At 40.6% G+C, this 26,886-nt stretch overlaps 1 protein-coding gene across 1 annotated transcript in view; it reads left to right on the top strand.

Annotated features, from left to right (window-relative positions):
- LOC102790291 (protocadherin-16-like) overlaps positions 1 to 26,886 on the top strand; it is a 77,548-nt gene that overhangs the window by 39,322 nt on the left and 11,340 nt on the right. The window contains exons 3-10 of the mRNA XM_035910267.2: positions 19,529 to 19,717; positions 20,416 to 20,647; positions 20,780 to 21,016; positions 21,117 to 22,145; positions 22,982 to 23,169; positions 23,257 to 23,353; positions 23,532 to 23,689; positions 25,080 to 25,926. Of these exons, the coding sequence (XP_035766160.2) occupies positions 19,529 to 19,717; positions 20,416 to 20,647; positions 20,780 to 21,016; positions 21,117 to 22,145; positions 22,982 to 23,169; positions 23,257 to 23,353; positions 23,532 to 23,689; positions 25,080 to 25,926 (2,977 nt within the window). The remainder of the gene's footprint in view (positions 1 to 19,528; positions 19,718 to 20,415; positions 20,648 to 20,779; positions 21,017 to 21,116; positions 22,146 to 22,981; positions 23,170 to 23,256; positions 23,354 to 23,531; positions 23,690 to 25,079; positions 25,927 to 26,886) is intronic.

The following is a 26,886-nucleotide window of genomic DNA, read 5'->3' as shown; positions in this document are numbered from 1 at the left end:
AAAAGAAAAACCCTAAGACTAAAATCCATGAGCACGTGGCCACATAATGGCTCTGCATTATCTTGAGCATTGTTGGTGTTTTTTAATGTGGCTTCATTTCTCAACCCAGTGAGTCCAATAAAGACAAAACGTCAGCAGTTTTTTTTAAACCATAATGGAGTTCAGACCATACTTTTACTGCCCTGCCAGTGACTAATGAGTCTTGAGGTCAATAGATTAAAAGAATTTAAGATTTCCATGCCACATCCCTAATTTGATGATTTCCCACTGAAAACCAAAACCAGAAGCTAGGCTACAAAAATATGGGACCAACACTAAAGCTTTAATGTCTCTAAGCTCTTCTGCATTTGTTCTCAGGCATTTGTTGAGTTTTCATTAAGACAGTTATGACATAAGGAAGGATGCCATGTGCTCTGTGTCTCCAGCACGTTTTTCTCCAACTGCTGTACTCAAGTGATTTAAACTCTGCTTTTTGCATCCCTTGACCCTGCTGAGTTGAAGTAGATAATGCATTTTTATATATTTTTTTTTCAGAATTAAAAAAAGCAAATAAATGACCCTTCACTTTTATGTCTCACATGGGGGGAAAATAAATCTCTCTTACTTTCTTTTCATCTCATGCAAAATGATTTTTATTTTTATTGGGTTGCTTATTTGTTTAACCTTTCAGCCTTTCTTTTCTTGTCTGGCTTGCTTAGAGCTGCTGCTTAGAGCTGCTGCTTAGAGCTGCTTGGTCACTGGCATCGGTTCACCCACTATCCACTAAATCACTAACCCCATGGCAGCCTCGCTGATTTCGTCTGGCGCTTCTCCCACTTCAGAGAGACACCAGAAACATTAGACAGGGGTGTGTCTTTGAGTCTTTCAGGCAGTTTATCCTCCTTACTACAGGACTTAGATTGCTTACTAGCCCCTGTCATTAAATATTGTGCCCATCACTTTGATCTGGTCAAGGTCTGCCTTCTTCCTCTCTATGTGGTCATCCACTTTGATGACCTCTCCTGTATTCCTATACTGAAATATCACTATGACTTCTGTTATCTCCAAATGAGGATACGCCTAAACTTCTAGACTAACACTGAGCTTGAAATATACTGACAGTTTTATATCAGCTATGGGCTTTGTAGAAGTACAAAGGAGCTTCTTACATGCTTTGACCATTTTTCATGGAACAGGTGCTGAGAGAAATGGTTCAGATTTTTTCCTCTAATATAAAAACCATATGAGGATTAATCTGCAGTTTAGAAAAGGACACATACCTGCATGGAAACATACATTTGATCAGACTTACAGTGTTTTGCAACATAAACAACTAAATGACTGTTCTGGACAATGTTTTCATTCAACAACTTATTTCAGATATTTTGTGAGTCAAGTCAATGCCTGGTTTGCTTCCTGTGAAGAGGCACATTTAAAATTAAGCAATGCACCAAACTATCTCATTAAGTGGCAGCAAACTTTTACTCCATGCAAAGCTGGACTATTTTGGCTCTCGGCTTTTTTTCACATTAAGTAATCAGAGTGCAGCTAGCTTGGTAAACAAGATTAAAGAAGATAGCTTTATATGATTTCTGGCTATTAAAGTAAACATTTATTTCTTTCAGCTTGCAGTCAAATTTGGCTTCCGTTCAAAACAGATTTCCACAGCACACGGCCGATCTTTAATCTTTTTCTGTGTTCATTTCAGAAGTACTAAGTGCACCATCGCATCTTTACCACCCTCCCCTTCATGCAGTTGCATAGAAAAGGAAGAGTAACGGTGACCTTTGACTGTTGTTGTGTCTGTTAGGTCAGGCAGTCCTCACACCCTGTGACACATTCCACTCCTGCCAATAAATCTTCCCTCATGAATCAAACTTTGATTTATTCCCACCTTTGTCATAGGGTCTAGAGTCAAAGTGCTCAACAGAGAGTCAAAGAGGTTAGTACTCGGGGTCTCCCAGCAGGATATGATACATTATCACATCCATTTCCTGTAATGTCTGTTAAAACTGCTGTAATGGGTTAATTTGTTTAACTATAATGTGTGTGTTTGAAAGCCTAATAATCATGGTTATAAACGACATGTTTAACTCAACAATAGCACGTGCAGCACACAGGAACTCGTGTAGAATAATAAGCTTCTTAAACAGGGCTACATGTAATTGCAATCAGAATCAGCAGTGTGACCTGCTGATTGTGATTTTCTTTCTAAGAGCTGGAATTAACAGCACGTACAAACAAAACAAACAAATACACTTTTCTTCAATTCAAAATTTTACTTTCACAGTTAAAGAAATTGTTTAATTTTACAATTTCTCCCAAACTGTTACAGGATCCTCTCTCATGGAAGCAACTAGAAACAAATCCAGTTAGTTGGATCGTTTGCCAGCATGTGTATAACTTGACCACAAAGCTGGAGATCAACCTTTTGACTTTTTCACTTGTATGTACAATATTCCTCGTAATTTTTCTTTCTCCTTTGCTAATACCAAGGCTGCTGGCTTATGGCTGGCTTTGTTAGCTTCTTTAAAATGTCCATGTTCAACCAGATAAAGGTGACTTAAGTGTCTGATTAGATTTGTGTTTTGGAAGGTTTTCATAGTGTTCCCCTGGTTTGATTTGGCAATTTTTGTATCATCACTCAGAGTAAAGAACGCCATACTAACAACATGTTAGTGTGTGGCTGTGCGTGTGTACACGACTATTTGTTCAGCTCATAATCTGACATATGTGAGCCTGACTGGCTGGTCAACAATCCTGGACTGGAAATCAGGCACTTCTATCTAGTCATCATGTACATCTCATAAAATACAATTTATAATGTTTACTATGTTTATTGCTCAAGTATGCATGATTTTCCATCCAAATAAAGACATAAGCAAAAAAATATAACCTGCTTATATTCAGTACTAACAATTTTTACCTTTGTTAAATGGAAAAACTTGATATTGTTTTATAGCTGATGAATTTTGTCAAGAAAAATTAAGCAAGTATAGTTTAAAATAATGTTTGTGACATGGCAGGGAGCTAGTAAAACTTAGATCAGCTATATACTATGTGCTCCCTGTTGGACAAAAAATGCTATTTAAATTTGGCTGTGCTGCATTATTTTAACATTCTGTTTTAAGCATATCATTTGAGCATAACATGGCACGCATTTGATTTTAAAAAAGATGTAAGTTTTACTTGTTTAAAAACTAATCTCTGTCTCGCAATACTGAAGTTACAAGAGTATCAAGTAAACGAGGAGTAAAGAGACACTGACATCAGCACTGAAATTGCTTGGCTTCCATCTGGAAAGATGTCTGCTGCTAAAGGATTCTCCAGAGAATGGCATCCATAAGAAGCTGGCAATGATGAAGCTGTGCTGGCAGCTGATTATCTGTTTTCACACAAGAAAGGATTTGAGACAAACCATAACCCCAAGACATGTGTTTTGCTCAAACATTGTCCTACCATAGCCAAACTAAAAGCAAAAGTTCACATTGAACTTGCTGAATGTGTCTGCAGATAAGGAGATGATAGATGGCGACCCGTTTACCCCTTCTGTACGTATGATGCATGCATTTAGTTCTAATGATTTTCCTCTACCATGCCCCTGAGGTCACTTAAACGTAGTGCAGTTAGTTCAGTTTGTTATATAATTTTCATCACTCATAGAACAACTAACCACAAATTGAGATTAAATTAAACGCCAATGATGGCTGGAAATGGGATTTCAGCATATTCAATGAAGCATTGACTCCAACAACTAAATGACAGAGAGTAAATGCTGCAGAACCGTAGAAAACATATTAAAGCATGAAATAAGATGTGTTTTTTTTCTTCGCTAATAACCGGGTTACTGTTTGTGGTTTATTTGAAGATCATTTGCTGGTCTGAGACTCTCTGTAATATCATACCTCAGAACATCAGAGGAGTCTTTAATTACAAAGTTCGAACAAAATTTACTTGGATCATGGGAGAACGCAAAAGACTCCTGGGAGCAGTTAGGTGCCACTTTATCTGTGATTTATATTAGCCTTCCTTTTTTTCCTATGCCATAATTCACCTATCTGCGTCAATGTCACTGTTATTGATGGAGGCTCTCACTGACGCACCAGTGGCGGGTGGCTGGATAGCAGATGAAAGAGGGAATAGATGGTTGCCAGGCTGAAGGTCACGAAAGGGCAGCTGGACATTTGGCTGACCTGCGACCCAGAACCTCACATGTTATTTTGGACCTTTCTGTCTGTTGGGATCAGATTAGGTATGCTTTGTACCCCTTTGTGTGTAAATCACACACACATGACTCTCACAAACACCATCTTGTGTTGTCTGTATAGGTGGGCTGGGACACTTGAGACCTCTCAATACTGAAATCTTGCGAAACTTATCCAGTCTTGTCATCAACATGTGCTGTTTAACGTAACACAAACAACACCAGAAACACAAAAAACAGAGAACTCTTTTAGAAGCTTTGTGAAGCGTTACCGCCTCAAAAAACACAGATAAATTGTGGTTTCAGTTCTTATTAATTCACAGAGAATGTAGCCTGTTTGTTGACAGGAAGGTTTTTGACTTCAAGAAGCAGAAAAACAACTTCATTGATTTATTTGTTTATTCAGTCAGTCGTGTTTTTCATGTGTTTTCATTTTAGGTCAACAAAGGTTTTTCAATATCATTGGCCTATCTTTAGTTGCACAGTTTTTCTTGAATTGAAAACAGCTCATTCGTTTAGTAGACAGAGTTTAGCAAAGCATAATCAAAAATGTATGTTAGGTGAAGTCCCTGCATACAGTCAAAAAAATTTTCTGATGTAATCATACTCTATATGCAGTACTTTGCAGTTCATAGTTATCTATGCACATACGGTGCAACTGCCTGATGACTAAAGCATGCACCGCATTACCGCAACGGTCGTGTTTCGGTTCATGAAAGCTTAACGGGCCAGTCCACCTCTCCAGTATTTCATATCTGTACCTCCACTGCCACCATCAATAACAGAAAAATAACATTTTGCTGAAATAATGTCATCACATTACGTTATATGCCAAATTGTTCCACACTTTTTAAATGTAAACACAAACAGGCAAATACCAAGTTCAAAACAGTTCTCGTGTAAACAATCCCTGCACGTGCGTTTCTCACACTGTACACGGAGAGTACGTTGTTTATTTTATTGTGTCTTGCTGAAAAATGGCAGATGGTGGTATTATACTAAACACAAAGTGAGCCGAGGCTGATGGGAATGTTTTTAGTTTCTAAGGCATTTGGTCGTGAATCAAAGCTTTGAAAAAAAGAATTACGAAACGATGACGCTAGAGGAAAACAAAAACAAAAAAATCAAAGGATCACCAAAGTTGCTGTGATTTATCCTTTGGGGAACGTGAATGTCTGAAGTAAATTTCATTGCAATATTTCCAGTCCTTGTTGAAATATTTCTCCCAAAACCACAAATGTGAGCATGAAATATGATGAAGTCATTAGGATTCATCACTGGGGAACCAAAAATGTCTGCACCAAACTTTGTGGCCATCCATTAGTGGTTGAAATATTTAATAATATGTGAAAAGTTTGACCTGTTTGTGGCACTGGAAGTATCAGGTGACAGCAAAAGACAAAGAATCACAAAATTCAGTGCGAGTCATCCTCTGGGACTCCCACTGGGTCCCACGGGAACATCTGAGTCAATTTAATTTCAGCCTAGATTTAGAGATGTGTGGTTTAGGTCACGGTGATGGACTGAGACGTAAGTATTGCTACTCACATGGCTAAAAATAGTAAATGCTGCATGTTACAAAAAGGGGAAAAGAAATATATTGTGTCTCTGAATAACCTGCCTTATAGGTGTGCCCAGGAGAAGAAGCATGTTTCGCCCATCAGGGCTCAGTTTGTGAGATCTCTCTCTTGAAGTGCTGTAAGATGTGAGGGATTTTTACCCGGACATTTTTATGTTTTGACTTTGGATCTGTGAGAGTAAACTTGAGGCCAAATATGAGATCAGTTTTGGAGAGAAAGAGAAGGAAGGCCCAATTTCACAGAGCCTGAAAGTGGAAATGGGTCACATTGATCGCATTTATAAAATATGAAAAATCTCTTTTTTCTTTGGCAAGGTTAACTATTAATGATTCTTCTGACTTTTACTATGAATGCGACTATTTGTGATGCTCACAGGGTAAAACAAAGACTCAGCAGCTGCATATCTTTAGGTCTGTAGCAGTGCTTTTTTCTGCCATGCAGAACATAAGGTGAAATGTGTGTTTCAGCAATTTTGGTGTGTGGATCCTTTTATAGTGTTATGCACGAGCAATTCTAAAAACAAACAACAGATACAAATGTAAATTTGAACCTACGTGCTGATGTTATTGATAGAGTAAAATGTCATTCCTGAACCACTTTCCACCAACTTCACACAGAGGACATTCTCTCAGACAGCTGTGTGAGTAATTAATATTGAAGCACACATACAGACACTTGATGATAACAACCCCATCCTATGCAGGTCTCATTACCAAGCGAAAAGCATGAAATGTAATCACTGAACTGATTTAGGCTTGCCTGGAAGTGCTCTTGAGTAGTGTGTGAGGTGAATTCGAGGTGTGTTTGAGTATACTTTGGGGATCATCAGGGGAAGTCAAGGCCAAATCTTGGCTTTTGGGTAACCCAAACAGGTTTTTATCTTTCAAATAGATGAAACATGTCGGATCCAGACTTGTGTGTGTTCCTTTTAAGAGCTTGCGTGAGTGTAATCTTGTGGAGGGCATGTTTACTGTGGAAGTCTCTTTTGCTCTGAGAAACAACTGAAGTGCTCACTGACTACCTTATGTATACTCGGAGGGGATTGTTTGAAATGAATCACATGAAGAAGGGGAGTAGACATGTATACAAGATAAAATATAATTATCCTATCACCTAAATATTTTGCTGAGAACTAAATAAATATGCAAGCGAGGAAATGAAACCCACCTATGGCTTTGGAGGCTCAAAAGAGTTTATGTGAAAAGAACTCCTCATGAATCAGAGTGAATGCATCAGATGGTAAACTTGCAAATATTGCATTCAACGTATATTGAACATGTCAACAGTAAAGGTGCTCTAACGTAACACAATGTATTCTGGTTTAGGAGATAACGTAGTTTTACGTGCATGTGGAAAATTTCATTATCGCATTTTCCAGCAAGTTTAACGTCAGGATAAAAGGTGTAACGATGACATGCCGCCAGTATCTCTATCCATCTGTATTTGACAGAGAGCAGAGTTTTATGCGAGGAACAGCTGTTGTTTGTACTTGGCAGGAAACTGTTTGGAAAGATACGGTACATAATGCGTATGTGTTTGTGTGCACTCATCTGGTTATCGGTACATGATTCTCTGTCCACTCCGGATGAATCTGTGTTGACTCGCAATTATGCGACTCAGTGAAACAAAAGAAAGAGATCTAAACGATGGCGCAGCTCTTTTGACCATCTGCATTGCTGGAGTGTTGTCATTTATGTGTGTTTCCGAACCAAAGATGACTTGCTTCAGTGCAGGGCTTACAGTTACACAGAATTTACTGGAGAAACGGCTCGCACGCCAGAGCCCAGCCTGAGCAGTCTTTGTTTGTTTGCAGTGTTTATCAGTCAGTGACAGCGTGTGTTTATATGCATGGTTCCAGTAGGCCTTCATGACCCCAATGCCCTGGCTCACCCCGTCGCCACATCCCCACCTCCTTTTTCTTGCATTCGCGAGCACAACATTAGAGAGCAATCCAGTTCTCCTTCCTCAGGACTGATTATGTCACTACATCATGAGAGTAGCACTGCGAAGCAGCGGCTGCAGGGGTCGTGCTCGTCGGAGCTGGGTTTTAATCTCTACGTTTAATCAACAGGCTTACACTAACATACTCGAATGTTTACGAACATGAATGAAGTCATCACGTTATCTGAAAACTCATTAGGACAAGCAAGAGTGTCTCTGGAAAACTGGCAAAAAAAATGTGTGGGGTAAGTTACGCGTTATAAGTGCAAACGAACGGCCGATTACTTGGTTGTTTTATGTGGGAGGCAGCCACATTAATTATTATATTAAAACTCAGTCACATGATATGCTCGACAACTGGGATCCATGCAGCTTAAAAGGATGCTGAAAATGTCACGTATGCTGTATAAGAATGGTCTGTTGAAAACATGCACCGTATTGGTTAATTAAGCCCACGCTGACTTATTTGTAAGTCAAACATTTTTATGATTTTTTTAAACAAAATCTATCAGAGATTCGGCACAGTTACACTGAAGCTTTGAGTCTCTTAGGACATTGGGTGACTGACAGAGAAGTTAAGTAAACATTAAGTGAAATGCTGGTGCATGAGAGCATAATTGAGTTAAATTAGCTGCAGGAGAGTCCGTCAGCTTCATCATTATGTGTAACTGCCTCTGCCTGTGCGGCTGAGTAATGACATCAACTGTCATGAAGTGGAACCAGTGCTTAACACGTTTAGAAAAAATGAAAGCTCCATGCTTTTCATCTGTTAATATTGTTCTCTCTATTAAGCCAACAGCCCCTTTGTGTAGTTCTGCCACCAAAATAACATCGGATATAAAGTTTGTTGATGCTTAAAAAACATTTCTGCAAAATAAGTGACAATTTCAAAAACTGTATATAAAAAAGATTTTGCGCTTATTTTACTACAAATATAGTATTTTCCTGTAAAAGTAGGTACGGGCTTTTCTAGCCATCAGCACGTTCACATAAGAGAGGCAGCGCTAGCACCTCGCAACTTTGAGTTTATTTGTAAAACTGGACAGGTCTAGACTCTTTACATAATCAGATAGGCACAGTAACATAGTACTCAAGCTCTGCCTTCTAAACTGTCTGTTTGAATTACTGTTTTCAGGTAGAAATTACAATGGCAGTAGACCGTCAATAAACATCTTTCAAATTTCATGACTTTGGAAACCTTTACTCAAAATTCAACCACCTAAAAATGTGTTTTTTTGGAAGCTTACTCCCCTGCTGCTGTGCGTCTCCCATTTCCTGCCTTCTGTACGATGAAAGCGGTTGAGAAATGAAGTTTTGGTATTTCATTAGAGCCCTACTGGTGCTGCAGAGCACTAAAAGAGTTGAGTCCATGCCACACCACAGGTATGGCTCCCTCTGCTGCGCTAAGAAACTCCACCAATCAATCCCAGTCTTACTCTGATTGCAGACTTAAGCACTGCCTCAGGGACAGTACTGTAAAAACATACAAAGTGTATGTGCATATTTTTGGCTACATGTCTTTATCAGCGTCCATATGTGCCACATAGCCAGCATCTGCATGTCATTCCTTGTTCTTCAAGCAAATTCAAATCCCACTTTAAAGATTATTAAAGTAGAACAGAAGGATCTGTTGTATGATCAGCCAGTGCACAGGAACAGTTTGAACCGGATCTGTCCAGTGTGTTATCCATTATTTGTGATTCATTCATGTTCTGATTTATGTTAAACACTGATGGTTAAAATTAGTTTGTGGTTTCATCGTCCTTCCTCTGAGTGTCTCTACTGGCAAATTCAAAACCACGTCAAAGATAAGGAGTTCATTGCCTATAAGATTCCGGTCTTTGCAGGTTCTGGTCTTTGTTGGCATTTGTATTTACAAATTTTCTGACAGCTTGATCAGAGGAATGTAGCAGCCTGTGCTGTAGACCTGGCTCACACATAGAGTAGAGCACAAACTCTAGCACTGAATAATCTTTATCTACCTCATCAAACAAGCTCGTGGATATCTGGTAACCAGGTCCAATTTGGCTCCGCCACCGCATCTGTGCTCTGTTTGTGCATGCCATGCTCTGTGGGCATTCTCCCACCCACTGCAGGCAGCTGTAGTACTCGCCTAACCCACATCAGTACTCCTGCACCCCCGTGCTGTGCATGGTTCATATTAGTTCCCCTCCCACCTACTCAGGCCCTGCAATCCGCCGCCCGGTCTGCCTCAGCAGACCAGAGCTCAGCACTGCTATTGGAGGACTATGGAAGGGATGACTGGCTGAAACAGAGCCAAGCGAGAGCCTGACAGGGTTCACTGTGGGTGTTTGATGTAAGGTCACCTCCCCTTGTCTTGTGAGAGTGAATCTTGCTCAGCATGCTTCCAGAATCAGTTCCAAACTGGACCTTGAGAAGGTCTTGGTCGTTTAACTGGCTCGCTAGGTGAATTTTTTGTGGGGTTACACAGTTCAGTGAAAATGCATCCACCACACTATACAGCCTGCTTTGGAGCTACAGAAGGTTGGAGGTTTGAGGCCTGGTTCATCTAGCCTGCCTGTCACAGTATCACTGTGTAAGAACCCAGAGGGGCCACTGGTGCATTCACTGGAGTGTGAGTGTGTGTGGGAATATTAGAAAAGTTGCTTAGGCATTTAATAAAGCACTTTATCGAAGGTTTTGCAGTTAAAAGTGCTACATAATTACCAGTCCATTTACATATATGTTACTGCTGAATAAGTCAAATTTTCATTCATTTAAGATTTTTATTTTTGCATTTAGTCGATCAAAAGATAATAAGAGCTTCTTTTGGCTACTCTCTTATCCATAAGGGATTGCCACAATGGTTGGATCCACATATTTGGCAGAGATTTTGGATAGTCCTCGTTATACAATGTGATAACCACTAAACTACAGAGCCAATTCATATAAAGAAAATCCACAATATCTCCAAAGCAGCTTGTGGCAAACAATTTCACAGCCACTGAAATGAAACTAAGTAGAAGACAAGCTCCTCCAGTTAACTCGTCAACATAGTGATTTAAAAGGCGACTAACCAGTTATCAGCATTCACAAAAAGAAAAAAAAAAAAAAAAAAAGTCAGGTTTGTTTCTCACATCTGACCTTTGGAAAAATAAACAAGCTAATGTCTTGAGCAGGAGCCCCTCAGATGGAGCCTCTGTCATTCCAGGTGGCCAGGGGTTAATGCCACGCCAGCAGCATGCTTACCCACCCAGTGGAGTTTTTGTCACATTTATTTTTCTTGCCAGTGCAAAGCCTTCTCCAAGAACTGTCCTTGTTATCATGTGGAAGAAGTCTGCAAGCTGTGGCAAACGCTGCACAAAATTCAAAATTCCTCCCAATTTCTAAGCCTAAATCAAGGCCAGCAGCATGTTTGGCATGTACGCCCTTCCCACTAATTTCAGCAAACCTTTTCACACATTGCTTTTCAAATTTAATGAAAACAATCCCTTTTCACTGAGAGTGGATTTTATTCAGAATATATTTTGAAAAAGAAATACAAATCAAATTTCTCAGTTGAACTTGGGGGGGTTGGGGTCAAGGCTCTCACTGGATAGGTTAGTACACACAAGAGTTTAAAAAACTTTAAAAAAACCCCCACTTGGAATCACATTTGTTCTTGACAACCTTGGATATGCTGGTAGACAAAGTAGGACTGTGCAGAAAGTTTTTACAGGGCAGCTGTCGGTGTGTACCTATCATACTTCCTCAGACTTTTTTATCATCATTATTGTGTTGAGTTTCTAGTGTATTAACTCGCACACATGATTTAAAAGCTGAAAAATAGTATTGCATGTCTGTTCTTAAATAGCCCTCCTTTTCCATTCATTTCTATTAGCTGTACCTTTTTTCTTCAGCAGCATAATACCTCTCCTCTCTGTTCGTTTGGCCTTTTTTGGGACCTGTCTCTCCTTAAATGGTTAGACGCTTAATGACTTCCAGATGCGAGGTCTAGATGAAAGACAGACGCTTCAGTTTTAAATGAAAGTCTAATGAAAAAAAATGTAGGCCACCTAACAACTGAACTTTTTTTCACAACTGCTAAATTGCAAAGTACAAAGAGGGCCTGAGTATAAAATATGGGTATTGCAAGTTTTTTTTGTTTGTCATTTATTTAGACTCTATGTTGTTTGATTCCTTCTTTATAAACAAAAAAAGGAAAAATGACCCATTGTAAGGGTACTTGTTTGTTTGAGCTTCATTTTGGCAAATTTACGATAATGTATCCTAAGCTTTGACCTGATTACTAGGAGTTATGTTTTGAAACTCTGTGGAGTCTTGTGGGTTAAGTTTTTAGAATTATAATCCCACAGAAAAGATTTATTTTTTAAACCTTACTGGTCATGAGTCGTGCTTTCTTCCAGAGGAATCGCATTACCTGTTCTCTTTTTTTCTTATACTAAGTAATCTAAAAGTCTATAGTTTGTAGGTACAAAGTCTATGTTGTGATATTTACTTGCCTTTATGCTGCCATACAGATTCATCACTCCATGAGACCTAATCATACTGATTTTCAGTTCAGGTGTTGTGTAATTTGGCATTGCTCAACCCTTTCTCCATTTTCCCTCCTTAAGCACGTGTTCTTGACAGCCACCCTTCCATTCAGACCATTTCTGATGAGCTTCAGCCAACATTAGATGCTCCTTTGTTAGACAAATGTGTTAACCACTACACTATAGAACCATTTTATTTAAAAAAAAAATCCACAGTATCTCCAAGGCAGCTAGTGGCAGGTAGTTTTTCAGATACTGAAGTGATTAAACTGAGCAGTAGACAACGTCCTTCAACTGAAGTGTCAGATGCATCTCTCAGTTTCTGCCTGTGCTGGATTTTTTTCCTATTTCAGATACTATTTATCTGCTGTAGAAATTTTTTTAGGCCTGCCACTTCATCTTTTGTTCTCCACTTATCCAGGAGACACTCGGGTAATAGCTCTTTGTGAATCGCCATAAAAAAAAAAAAAAATTTATGCCTGTCAAACTGTGTTATCTTTAGCATTTTTCATAAATTCAGCTGGAGCGAACTATGTGTTTTTGTAAACGATTCCTATCCATAAAGTGCCTAAAGATGCAATTTAAAATTGGTTCTTTGCTATGTTGTCATTATGTATAGACACAGCAGTGATTCACCCCTTAAGTTCAGTGCCTTTTCTGTACTTCTATGATTTGTAGGTTTCTTAACAAACCAACATTCCTCTGAAAACACTCAGGTACATGCAATGGACTAAAAAACGAGTGAAAAAGCAGCCAATGCCCACAGAGATCTTTGAAAGACCCTCAAAAAGCCTGGAGGACTATCACTTAAGGAGGTAAAATATAAAGAAATGAGGCTTGCTCGAGAAAGAGAACTATGATTAGAAGATACATTGCCAGTAACAACATTTGTTTGGGGAATGTGGATGCTCCCAAATCATCTCTGGAAAATTACAATTACACGGGATTTTTGGAGACGTGACTTCTACCTGCTTTACAGACAGAACTTCTGTTATGATGTTACCTGCTTTAAGTACTGTAGTATTATAGTGAGTGATATAGGAAAGACTCAGAAACTTTAATTTTCCCTTGTCTGCAGTCTAGCTCTAAGTGTCATTATATCCCTCCCCTTTGTTCCTTTGCCAGCTATGTGCTCCGTGCAATATAGTAACCTGCTGCCCTGAACCTAGCTCCTTCACATTTATCCCTCTCTGCGCTTTACTCAGACAGGGATAAAAAGCAGCACTTTATGGAACCACTGTTGATTGGTATACTTCTGTTTTTTCTTTCTTTTTTCTAAGAGGGTATAAAAGTAGGCCCAGTTAGAGCCATAATCTGGCAATATACTGCTTCACTGCTGCAAACCAATTAAACACAAATGTATCTGTTTTTTTGCAGTAACCTCAAAGCGTACCTGTCATGTTTACATTTAAGCATGCGTAAAGGAAATATGTTAATCATCATCTGCAACTCTCGTCTGCTCGTATATTCCCCCTTCAAAGGCAGTTGGAACCTATTACCTTTGTGAAAGGATAGCTCTTGATTATATGACTTGGCAACTGGCAAATAGCAAGATATTTTTTGGGGGGGAGAAATTGGTGTGATTAAGATGGTTACTGACTTTGACAGTTATACTGTGTATTACTGCGATACCCAGTATAGCAGATGTTCTTTATGTGGACAGAGACAGCATATCTGGATATAGTTCATGTTTAAGTCATGCAGTAATGCTGAATGTTATGTGAATTTCAAATGCATATAAAGTATATAAAGCTGTTGTGCGTAATTATAAAACTATTTGATATTGTTGGTGCCAGTACATTGATGCTGAGGTATAACAATAATTAGGAGTTGATGTAAAACATTATTCCCAAGGAGTTGTATCTAAAGTCATTCCTACAACAATGCAATTTGAAAGGAATCTACTTCCAGCCCATTTTTTCTTTGCTTTTTACAGCAAAAGCAGTGAGGTTTGAACATGTGGCTCTGGGTATTAATCCTTCAGCTCCACTTACAGACTTTTGTCTTACACTTTCTTCAAGTCACTATTTAGCTTTTTTTTCTACATCAGCACCAGTGTCTTGGAGGCTGTTGGTGTTTCTTGGCTCATTACTCTTGCGAGGGAGTTCTTTGAATTCAATGTGGATATTAATGCTTGCCAGAGCGTGACTCTTGATATATTTGATTACCACTTATCTTTACTGTTGAATCAGCACAAAGACAAATATTTGTACTGATGAAATATCAGTTGATAAGCTGTTATTAAGTTCCCAAAAATGCTTAAAATACACAGAACAGCAACTCTTCTGTTAAAACAAATCGTTTAACCAGTCCTGGCGTTGCTGCAGCTTTACAGTATGGTACCTTGATTGCAGTGTATTAGGGACACCATGTTTCTGCCCTGCTTTGTCATATTCAGACCTTCTCTGTGTACATATGTGGAACACAATGGGGCAATACGGATGATACTCTGAGATACACTTACACAAAAACAACTACACGTCACAGGCCACAGTTTGGCAGTATTTAATGTCACCATTTTATAGACCTTACACATGTCTTAAACTATGCTGTGAAGGTTTCAGCTTTTTGTCTCGTGAGTAATCACTGAAATCTTTCACATATGGTTGGTCTTAATCCAGACGGTACAGGCTGTGCTACAAATGTTTAGAGTTTTGATATATTTGTCAACAGTGAGCGGGCTTCTTCCTTCCACTGCCCGGGTGTGGTCTTTGTCTGGCTCTTTGGTGTGGTGGGGGACATGTCACAAAGTCCCTGACCTGCCCATCTGCTACTTAAGCGGCTATTGAGAGAGGCCTTTAGGAGGTCTCCACCTCGTTTTCCTCATCTCTGCTCTCTTCAGAAGTGATGCCAGGACAATAGAGGCAGAGCAGTGTGCAGGGCTTCGCACCAGCTGTGAAAGCTCAAAGCATTTCTCAGTCCAGATTTCTACAGCTCACCCACTCGTTTTACTTCTTTGAGCCTACTCTTTCCTCTTTGCCTCTGCTCTCTTTAATGATCTCCTTGTCACTTTATCAATCTATCACATTACCCTGCTGATTGCTCCTGTGTGAGTCCTGCTATTACAAGCTTAACTTGTCATGCCTGTACAGCTGTCATTGAATATTATTTTTGAATGAAATTCACCATGTTGTGGTGAAAAATGCATGTGATTGGGTCTAATGTTGTTCTAAATCTCAGAAACTGCGGCGTCACTGCTCTGAAAGTTCCACATCATAAATATGCCTGCTGAAATCTATGTAGTGGGTGGAGTACTAATTTCCCTTACCTTTTATAAATCTTCATCATTCACTAAACAAGGTCCCCTTTATTCTAAACCTAAGGATGAAAACTTTTTCCTTTTTAACATCCACACAATATTTCTTTAAGCCCACGCCAACTGTCTGGCCAACATATGTAAGTAAAAGCATTACTCCAGAAAGATAAAAGAAAGCTCAGTCATAAATATGAGCTTAAGAGATTTAGAAATGTCATCCAGTATTTTCTAAAACTGTTGCTGTATTTTGTTTAATTTGGGCCCCTGCTGGTTTTGCTGCATACTAATCTGTGTTTTGTATGTTTGCAAAGAGAATACAAAAAAATATTTGGAGTTTGATGTCATCGGAGTTCAGAATTAACTTGATCTTGCTGTCTTGCTCTGCAAGCATCACGAGACTGTGATGAGCAGTCGCTTTATTCCCACTGTTTGTACGTTTGTGTCTTTGCTTACGCATCTAAGGTACACTCACAGGACTTGTGCATGCAGAGTTTGATTGATGTATGTGATGATTTCCTAGTTGGCAAACATTTACATGCGCACTCCGTCATTTGTGGCCTGTTTGGATTGGCAGACTTGCGGTCCTGATTGGCTGGTTTTGCTGAGGAATACGTGAGATGGATTTGTTTGACTGGGCACTCTAAAATACGGGGTGCGTGAATAAAAACTACATTGCCTTCAGTTCACCCCTTGTTGGCTTCAGCGGGCCCAGCTTTGCATCATTCACTTACTCACTGGTTTTTGCACTAGTTCTTTCCACGGTGTGGTTTTTATGCACGGCTGCACAATGACGGTCTAGCGGGGAGCGCTAGCTATGGACAAATAAGGTCACACATACATATGTTTGCATTAACCTCCTACATTTATGATCAAGAACTGAAAAGCCACATTCAATGATTAGAAAAGGCATTTTGGGAAATTTCACATCCAAAAATAGAAATCACCCAAATCCTGGCCTTTTGAAAAGAAAATAAAGGCCAGGCTCTTTCCCAGACCACAGTAGTAGGATATTAGACGGCCCAGAAAACAATAGAGCAGGAAAAAGCCTCAAGATCATTATTTCATTTGGACATGTTATATATAAATATACAAAATCATGTTCTCTCCTGTGAGTTCTGTTCTCTTGACTAGACAGTCAGTCAGTCAGTCAGTCAGTCAGAAAGTCTCCTCTGGAAGTCTCCTGGAATCTGATGGGAGAACCACAAAGTTCCCCAGTTATCTTTGGATTTCTCCAGCTTGTTTTACTAAGGACTCAGCCAAACGTTGCTTTTCCCCTGCTGATAAGACAGCTCCCATCATTCCTCACTCACATACATGAAGTGTAGGGAGAATACTGCTGGCTGCTGGTGATGATATAAGCTTACTCTTGCTTTTGAACTTTAATCCAATAAAAATAAAGTTTGTGTAATACCTATACACTCCGGAGGAGAGAGTACAAAGTCACTGGGAAACTGAAACAGAGGCACCTGATATTTGTGATGGATACAACATAGTGGAGACTGGTATTTTTCTATGCTGCATTGGGTGGAGAATTCCTATTTATATCGAGCAGATGTTAAATGACTTGTCTGGTTACCAATTTACAATATGCATATGTGGTTGAGGTTAAGCCTTAATGTGCTTTCTGGAGGTTATATATAGTAGAAAAGGTTAGAAAAGAATGGTAATTAAACCAAGAATGCATGAAAGGGACATAAACAAGTATGAATAATGCATGACTCCTCGCTGTGACGCCAGTGCAGAACTGTAGCATTATGCAACGTCCCAAAAGAAAAGGCTTTTATTTATTACTTTTTTGAATCTAATTTCGTCTGATGTTTTCTGGCTTATTCATCTATCTTAATCTACTTTTGTTTTTAGTTTGTAATCAGTGACTTTGAGCCGCACGCTGGCTCATTTTCATTACTGACACTGGGATTGCCCAATCAAATCTCTTAATGTGACCGTCCCCTCCCCCACCACTGCTGTGCCCTCATGCAACAAACAACTGTAAAAACGGTAAAATACTGTAAGTAGGGGTTTCAATTACCCAGTTTATTGTGCCACGCTTATTTTTTACAATTTACTCATTACTCTGGTTTGTAGAAATTACCGCTAGTCATTTTGGTACTTGTCCGGTTGATTGGTGCCTCTCTAGGCTTAATTATTCATTTCTGTATGTGACCTTCTGCAGGTTCATGGTTCATGCTTATATGTAGTGATGTGCTCACTGTTATTTTATTTGTCGATTTATTTTTGCATATGTCCTCCTGTATCATTTAACCTGCACAGCAGTGAAATTGTAATCTACAGTATGTCTCCAATGATAGAGTTAACTCAAGGAACAGATTGTCTTCATGTTTTAAAAAAGTATTTTGGTAGCACAGACTGTACAACTGCACTTTACTCAAGCTGGTATTTTTTTAAACTCAAAAAACAGCCTCATTTCATTGTGAACTGCTGTTTAGCCTGAATAGACTAAAAAAGCTCCTGTCGCCACCTTACTGAAAGCATTTTTTTGTTGTCTTTTCTTTCTTTTTCATACACTGTATGTAGGTGTACTGTTAAAAAGTTTTTATAGAAGGTTTTGCCCAAAGTGGGAAAAAGAAATCATAGCTTCTACAATCAGTAAAGGTTATTAAAGGTTCAGTCAAAAGAAAGGAAATGTGTTCTTGCAGATCTGCTGGGAAATGCTTGTTGCATATCTGCTATCTTTTTCTTTAACAACATTGAGGTATTCACACCAAGGTGCTCCTTCAGTTTCCCCCCCAGCTGACACTCATCACACAAATATGAGTAAATCAAACACATAAATCTTTGGGGTTGTTATAAATAACTTGTCCCCCCCTGCTAAATGATAAAAAGTAAGCAACAGCTTTTGCACATTAAACGAGTAGCTTTTCTCGTATTGCTCTTGGTTTCCCCTTTCCTCGTGTGGTTTATTATTCTTCTTCTCTTTGGCTTGCATCTCTGCCAGCCTTACGACTCTCTCACTCCAACACCCCACTCACCCTCTGTTAGGAGTTACAGTCAAGAGGGCTCTCTGCTGAGTCCCCCGTCTGCCATCTGCTCAGGAAAGAGATGAAGGCTAAATTATTGCAGACAAACCTTCATCACCTCAAGTGAATGATTTCCATCCATTCACAGCCATACAAGTAACATAAAAGTCAGGATTTGATAATAACCATGGCTTGCCTTATTTTTCTTGGCGATATCTCTGATGACTGCTCCGTCTTTCACAGATGAGGTTCCCTGCTGCTACACGTTGAAGCACCAGACCATGATACGAGCTCAATTTTATTCCAATTAGTGTTTTTGCTAAAAGGATTCATTTATAAAACATGGAAGGAAGAAGAATTCTAATCAACTTGTGAGGTTTAACCCTACTCTAATCTGCGATCTAGCACCAACACTTGCAAACAATTATGCTGCTCGTACCCAGGGGTTGATCTGATTGGTGTGTTTGCCTTGTGCTGTCTTGGGAGATCCAACAGTAATTGAGCTGGCTTCTTGGCTGATGGCTTGGGAGCTGCTTTTATAGCTCCAGTGGTTCTATCCTTCTCTAAATGTGCAGCATTATTAAGACCAGACTGCAACCAGGACATCACATCAGATTATAATGCGTTGCACTAAAGTATAATGTGTGGTATCCCACCATCGCCCAGTCGCTCTTGTCACTACTGTCCTTTGCAGACACACACTACTCTAGAAGCAGGCAGTTTCTCCCACTGGCAGGACTCCCAGAGCCTGTAGAAGTCATCCTCCTTCCTGCCCCCCCCCCTCATTCCCTCAGAGCTCTTTCTGCCAGAGGGCCTGTTTGGCTCATGTTCTGGCTCGGATAAACAACAAAGAACGGATCCAAAGATGCTTTCAAAGGCACCTGGTATGGTGCTCCTGTTTCAGTTTGTGGACTGTCCTGACTCTTACAACTAATAGAAATTAGTTTTGATCTAATGAGGATTTAGAGTAATGTAATTGAATATGGAAACTGCTGAGTTTATCCAGTGAGATATTCCCCTTCCAACTTAATAAATTTTAATTGTAATGTGCAATGTTGGACTGTTTAACCCATAGCATGTTTTCCTCTCTGTAGGTGACTGCGGCAGATGCAGACAGTGGCTCCTATGGCTTGATTACCTATTCTCTTGGCTCTGGCATTAACAGCGCTGTTCCCTCTCAATTCACCATTGGCAAGGAGACTGGCCAGATCTGCACTACTGCTGCACTAGACAGAGATCAAGGACCAGCCAGCTTCGACTTTACTGTTACTGCAGTAGATGGGGTAAGCCACCGCCCTTTGAAATCATGAATCCACAGAGCTGCAGTATAATCCCATAAACACAGCAGCCATGCTTTTCTTATAGACAGGAGAGCAGAGATGTGGCCAACTGTGCGGGGGAAAAAAATGAGTTTTTGAGTTGTTCCCCTCCCAAGTTTGAATAGTTCTCCTTGGTAGGTAGACTTAAGTTAGTACAGCATCCTGTGCACTGACTGCCAAAAAATACTTAAAGAAGAAAAAGTTAAAAATGAAAGAAAATTACTGCGGGCATGTTAAAGCAATCAGAAGGAAAATACCTCAACTGTCAGGCAGTAATATTTTAACAAGTTGGACTGCCGCCTTCCTCGTTTTTGCCACCTGGTCCAAATGAAAAGCCTGCACTGTATTTCTGCAAATGAAAAGGCTATGAAACAGACTTGGGTTGCAGCAAGCCCTCTCGCCCTCCACGGGTCATGACATATTGCTCTTTCCCAAGGGAAACTATCAATCTGTGTCCCTACGCGAACCTCCTGGGACTATATTTTAGAGGCTACGCCATACATCGAAATCTTAACTGGGTTTACTGCTGGTTTTTACTTCCACCATTAATGTGGTCTATGTGCGCTGTTAATGTGGCCTAAATCCTGCTTTCAGGTATGTTTTTACTGTTCATGATTTAATATGTGAAGGTATAACAAAAGAGCTTTTTGTTTCCTCTGCAGGGTGGACTGAGCTCAGTAGCCTATGTCAGGGTAGATCTGGTGGACATTAATGATAACAGACCCGCTTTCTACCCTCTCAGTTATGCTGTTAGTTTGAGCACACAGAGTGCCCCTGGGACGTCTGTTGTCAGAGTGACAGCCTATGACCCAGACTCAGGCAAGAATGGGCGAATTACATACAAAACAGTGCCTGGAGGGGCTTCTCCATACTTTACTCTCAACAAAGACACAGGTCGGTGTAAATATTTTTCCCCATTCCTGCTCTGGACTTTTAGAATGATTTATAGAAATAATTCAAACAATTTATGATATTGTGTGGTGTCAAAATTGCCTGTTAATGTATTATCTTTGAATCCTTTTATAGGTGTGATCTCACTGTCTCGATCTGTCTATGGGAAGGCCAACTCTGTCGTCCCAATGGTTATCTCTGCTCAGGATGGTGGTGGTCTTGTTGCCTTAGTGAATGCCAGAGTTAACATTAGTGTGGTGGCAGGTTTAGTGGCTCCGCCTGTGTTTGAAAAGACTCAGTATTACTTCACCGTGTCAGAGGACGTCCTGCGCGGGACTGTTGTGGGAATTGTCCAAGCCAGCAGTAAAACAGGTGCGGACTACAGATACCTTAATTTGAAACTTCTTCTGTAAAAAAAACCCCAAAAATGTTATAAATCAGTGACCTGTCTTTTTAATTTTACATCTTTCAGGCATCTCTAGAGATATTTCCTATACCATCAGCTCTGGAGACCCTGCAGGCTACTTCACAGTTGATCCTGACACCGGGGCCCTAAGGACCAGTCTTCCCCTGGATCATGAAGCCCAATCAGCTCTTGATTTGGAGGTGCAGGCCCGCAGCGGCAACCCTCCTGCCTTTGGCCAGACCCGTGTCCACATTACCATTGCAGACGTCAACGACAACCCACCTGTTTTCCTGCCCTCGTCCTCAGAGTCCCTGCTGCTGCCAGAGCATACAGAAATGGGCACAGTGGTTTATCGTGTCCAAGCTGAGGACAGAGACTCAGCAGTCAATGGACAACTCACCTTTGACCTTTCTTATTCAAATGGACTCCAGAGGATTTTTAGCGTAGAGCGCAGCAGTGGAGAGATTCGATTGGTAGGGAGCCTCTCTTATGAGAATACCCCCCGTTATGACCTCCAGGTTACCGCCAAGGATAGTGGAGTACCCCAGCTAAGTGCCACCTTCATGCTTGTGGTTCATGTCCAGGCAGAGAACGACCAGGGTCCTGTGTTTGACACCCTCACATACCGTGTTGAATTAAAAGAAGGAACTCCAATAAGCACACGCTTTCTGCAAGTCAGAGCTTTGAACAGAGAAACACCAACCTCTGGCCACGTTGCTACCCTGGCATATCATTTGCGTCCAGATGGAGATGCTGCAGGTTTTGGCATTGCTGCAGACAGCGGCTGGCTGTTTGTGAAGAGTGCCCTGGACAGGGAAGTCAAGGACATGTACCTCCTGACAGTGTTAGCCAGTACAGGCCATGGACAGTTAAAGAAGACAGGCAGTGCCACAGTGCGGATATCGGTGACTGACGAGAACGATAACTCTCCTCGGCTCACGCAGGAAAGGGTCTTCATGGCTGTGAGAGAGAACCTGCCTCCGGGAACAGGCTTTGGTCACGTGTTGGCCACAGATCGCGACAGCGGCCCCAACGGACGCCTCGCTTACCGCTTTCTGCATCCTGACCGTCACTTTCAGATTAACACCCACACAGGTTAACTGAAAATTTTATCCACTGAGATTAGTCAGTTAGACTTAAGTGTTAAAATGTGGCTTGATTAGTTTAATTTTGATAAGCAACCATATAAATATGCATATTTATACAAAAAAGGTAATGAAGGCATAAAAATTTGATTTTTTTTTAAAAAAGAGAAATGCCTAAAGAACAGAACAGGCATGCAAAAACATTAGTTCACCAGTGACAGAGGAGATAACATGAGAAAGGAAGCTGATATTATTTGTTTAATTGATCTCCAAGGCTTTGCAGCCTTTGAAGATATTGGCACATGCTTGACTGGAAATTTTTAATTGATCAGCTTAATTATGTCCATTTTATCTGTCTGTAAAATTGTGTTATGGTCAAACTATGCTCAAATAACCAAAAAACATTAATTTTTCATGAATGAAAAGCATGTGGAAAAACACAATTTAGTCAAGTCAGAGAGACATCTCTAAAAGATGAGAGACTGAGGTTGCCCCTCTGCCGCTGTCATAAATTAGTTAGATCACGGTGACAGCAGCACTAAGCATCCTGCTGAGTTCTAATTGGCCTGCTGAGCCTGCTAGTCTGTAGGTGGAGACTCGGGCTCTGATTTGTGATCAGCTTCTAGCAGAGTTGTGAGTCTCTAGAGCATCTGCCAACCGTTCAGAAATCTTCCGGTTGTGTGTATGAACGTGTATCCGTCTGTGTACGAACAGATCTGCACACTGTTCATGTCTATTACTTATGTGTCACTGATCAAAGCCGGCTGGCTCTTAAGACTCATCATTATTCCAGTGGACTTGTGCCTGTGCATAAAATCCCTCTCATTTATCTACTTGGGTCCCCAGGTGAGATCAGCACAAGGATGACTCTGGACAGAGAGCAGCAGTCCAGTTACCAGCTGGTGGTGGTGGCACAAGACGGAGGTTCACCCCCTCGTAGCGCCACAGGCACCGCTTTCATCACTGTACTGGACGAAAATGACAACGACCCTGTTTTCATCCACAGTCAGTCAGGGAAAAACATCATAATTCAGGTAATGTCGAAAGAGCACAAATGTCTTTTGGCAGAAAATAAATTGCTATTATAGAGTGCTGCACTGAAAATCTGGTTTAACCCTTAGGTGACGGAAGGTCAGCCTTCTGGGGTTGTACTGGGTACACTGCAAGCCAAAGACCCTGATGAAGGGGAGAATGGCACAATATTCTATTCTTTGTCAGGTACTTTATAGAGACGTTTAAAGAAATATATCTTCCTCCAGTCTTTATTAATTTTTTCATGCTTTTCTTCTTTTTTTGTATACTGTTGAAAGCGGATTCAATTTAATGTTTGTGTTTGTGTGTTCAGGCTTCCTATGCACTTCTCATCTCAAGTTCGGGTATGCTCTGTTTCTTCTAGGTCCCAGAGCTGAGCGCTTCTCTTTGAACACAAACACTGGCGAGTTGCGTTCGTCATCCCCTCTCAGCCACTCGGAACGGGCTGAGTACACTCTGACGGTGACAGCCACCGACAGAGGACTGCCCCCTCGTAGCACCTCCTGCTCCCTCACCATTCAGGTCAGACTGTGTTTTGAAACCACTGCGAGCACAAACACCCACTATATTCACCTATTTGATATCAAAGAATAGACTCGGGGCAGCGAGGATCTGCGTCCCTGGGACCCTCGCACTAGTTGCAGACATATCAGCCTCACTTCTGACAAGGTCCCCCTCCCATCCCCTCCCTTTTTCTTCCCCTGTGAATTTTCAAAAGGGAAATTTCTATCTGAAATGGAAAAGTGGATCTGAATCAAATACTCCCAGCTGGCTCGTGATGAGGGCCAGCTGTAGACGTCTATGATCAAGGTCATACTCAATGACTTCAACACTTTTTTAATACAGTAGCCCTTTTTGCAAGGAGCAGCAAGGCTATACACTCAACATAAAACACAGCATTAAAGGTAATTCGTGTTAATATTTAATATAGAACAGAAAAAAACACAATGGAAGAATTCTGGAAGGAACGTAGATTTATAGGTTCCAGGAAAATTGAGCTCCTATATAAACAGCTCCAGTCAGCGCCAGCGCAATTTTTCCTCTTTTCCAATAACAAAAAATGGAAGTCATAATTGTTAGTTAATTGGATTAAACAGTGCAGTGTTGTTCTTGCCTTGTGACGTATTTGTGTAATTTCCTTTAATCATCTTTTCTGAATGATTATTTAATTCCGTCGATGATAGGATAGGCCTATTCCAATTTATTTTTGGAACACTTCTTTTCCATCTAATGTGGAACCAATTTACAGCTTGTCAGCAAGCACAGCATATTTTTTGAGTGCCTACTTAGTGTGGGAATTGTGCTGTTGGATACACTGCTGAGTATCCAGACTGGCCAATCAGGTTACAAAACACAGTCAGTAATTTTGATTAAAATTTCATCAATAAAGCCACTCCATGCTCATTTACCTTTCACAGCTGCTTAAATTTTCACAGTACATGTGCATGTATCAAAGGGAAAAAACATGTTTTATTTAAACAATGTTTCAGAAGAGAAATAATAAGGTTGTAGTCTTTGAAGACACTCGAAAAAGAAGTGTAAAACTATATACAGTACCGCTGTATTTCTCAGTACTAAATTCAAGCCCTTATAACACTTCCTTTTCTGATTGCAGCACTTTTATCATCTATTATATTTCTTGGCATCCAAACAGATGTCAGATTAATCTTAGCAGTCATGTTATTGAAGTCTATAAAAACCTTTTGTAAGTGGTTTCATTTATTCCCCGTGAACACATTCAGTGTGGAGAGGACAACGTCTGTTTCCACTTTGCCTAAAATCCATAAAATATTTTTGTTCTGTATTGAAAATTGCAAACTTAAGTTGCCACTGGGCATTTGAGTGAAGCATTAGATCTGCTGCCATGTTGCTGCGCCGTTAAATATAAATGCAATGTGTTGCTTTACTGCAGGTTATCAGCATTAACAGACCTGCTACCAAGAAGAATTCACTCTCCATAACTTTCAACTCGGTGGAGGAGGCCAAGCCCGGGTCTGTTATTGGCTCGGTCCGTCTCCATGATAGAGGAACCTTAGAGGACGACAAGGTGACCTACACAGTGGTGGGGGGTACGGACCGAGATGGCACATTCGTTGTGGATCGTCTGACTGGGGACGTTTACTTGGCTCGTCCTCTTGACTATGAACGAGACTCGCGCTACAATCTGCAAATTGAAGTGGATGACTTCTCCGAGGCCCCTCCGAGCAGCACTCTTGTCCACCTGGACATCGACATAGAGGACAGTAATGACCACACTCCTCACTTCCCAGAGGACCCCATCACAATTGTCATCTCTGAGAGCATGGATCCTGGCTCCTCTGTCTATACTTTCCAGGCCACAGATAAGGATGGCAGTGGGTCCAACAGCAAACTGGTGTATTCCATACTACAACAGTGGCCAAATACCCCTGGTCTATTAACCCTCGACCCATCAAATGGGGTTCTCTCCTTGGGCCAGAAGCTGGACTATGAGGTCACTCCAAACCTCATCCTGGTTGTAAAAGCAACAGATTCTGCTCCTGATGCCAGCCAGAGGCGCTGGGGTTCTGTCACGGCAAGGCTGTATGTGACCGATGAGAATGACAATCCACCAGTGTTCATATCGCCAACAGCTGTCAGTGTGATGGAGGACCAGCCAGTGGGCTTTGTAGTGCTGTATGTCATGGCCAGAGATGCAGACCAAGGGGAGAATGGTAGAGTGACCTACAGAATTCAATCAGGCAACACTGCAGGGACATTCAGTCTCAACCCTAGTACAGGTAAGTGCAGCCTGAAGCCAGGCTTTATTCTCTGTGTGCTTCATTCAAATTAGCTATGCTGTTTTACATGCATAGCTAATTTACAACCTTTAGATCAGTTTTCTTGTCACAATCCTCAACAGAAAGGGCTTTTAACACCCAAAGGTCATTGTATACATGCAAATTCATTTTGATTTCACCTTGCAATTGCACAAAAACAGGAAAGGTCTTGACATACACGCTGCATTCACTACTTATTAGGGCTGTACTGTCGTATATTTGACATTAATCACTTTGTTGATGGGTGTGCAACCGAAGTTAAGGTGTAGAAAAATAAATGAACAGAACATTTTCTTGCTACTTTTTTGCGCTCAGTGACCAGTGATATGTCAGGATCACCGGGCTCCTGCCCTAAGGTGCCACTGCTGTCTCGCCATTATCTTTTTCAAAAAATACCCCGAAAGGAAAAGCTGATTTTTTTTACATCTTCATAAGTTAGCTCTGGCGATGACTGTGAACTTTGCTTTCCACCCAGTGTTAGCTGGGATAGCTACTGATCACAACGATGAGTTGTTATGACTAGAAGAATAGTCTGCTTAAAAAATATTTAATTTAAGTGCAAATACGAACAGTTCGAAGATTATAATGAGTAAGATTTCAAATCTCTTATGCTGTTTACTTGTTTTTTCTCATCTTTCTGCTTCTTTTTTCTACTTATCATTATACTAAAACTTTTGGCTTCAGTTTCTCGTGTCTCTCTTTGTATTCTCTGCCCTGCTAGGTTGTAGAACTAGAACTAAAGCACTACTGTGTCATGTTAATCTTTTGCTGAAGATGAAATATTTTCAGTTTAACCAGACAAGCAAATCTGCATCAGAATCTCCTTCTAAATTTCACTTTGCATTGCATATATACTCACTACTCTACACGACTCCACACAAAATTCACCTAACCTTACTTTCTATAAACACACACAAACTG

Source organism: Neolamprologus brichardi, chromosome 14 (assembly GCF_056152115.1).
Source record: "Neolamprologus brichardi isolate AB-2024 chromosome 14, ASM5615211v1, whole genome shotgun sequence".
NCBI classification, from domain to species: Eukaryota; Metazoa; Chordata; class Actinopteri; order Cichliformes; family Cichlidae; genus Neolamprologus; species Neolamprologus brichardi.
This window is presented reverse-complemented; position numbering and strand designations above follow the sequence as displayed.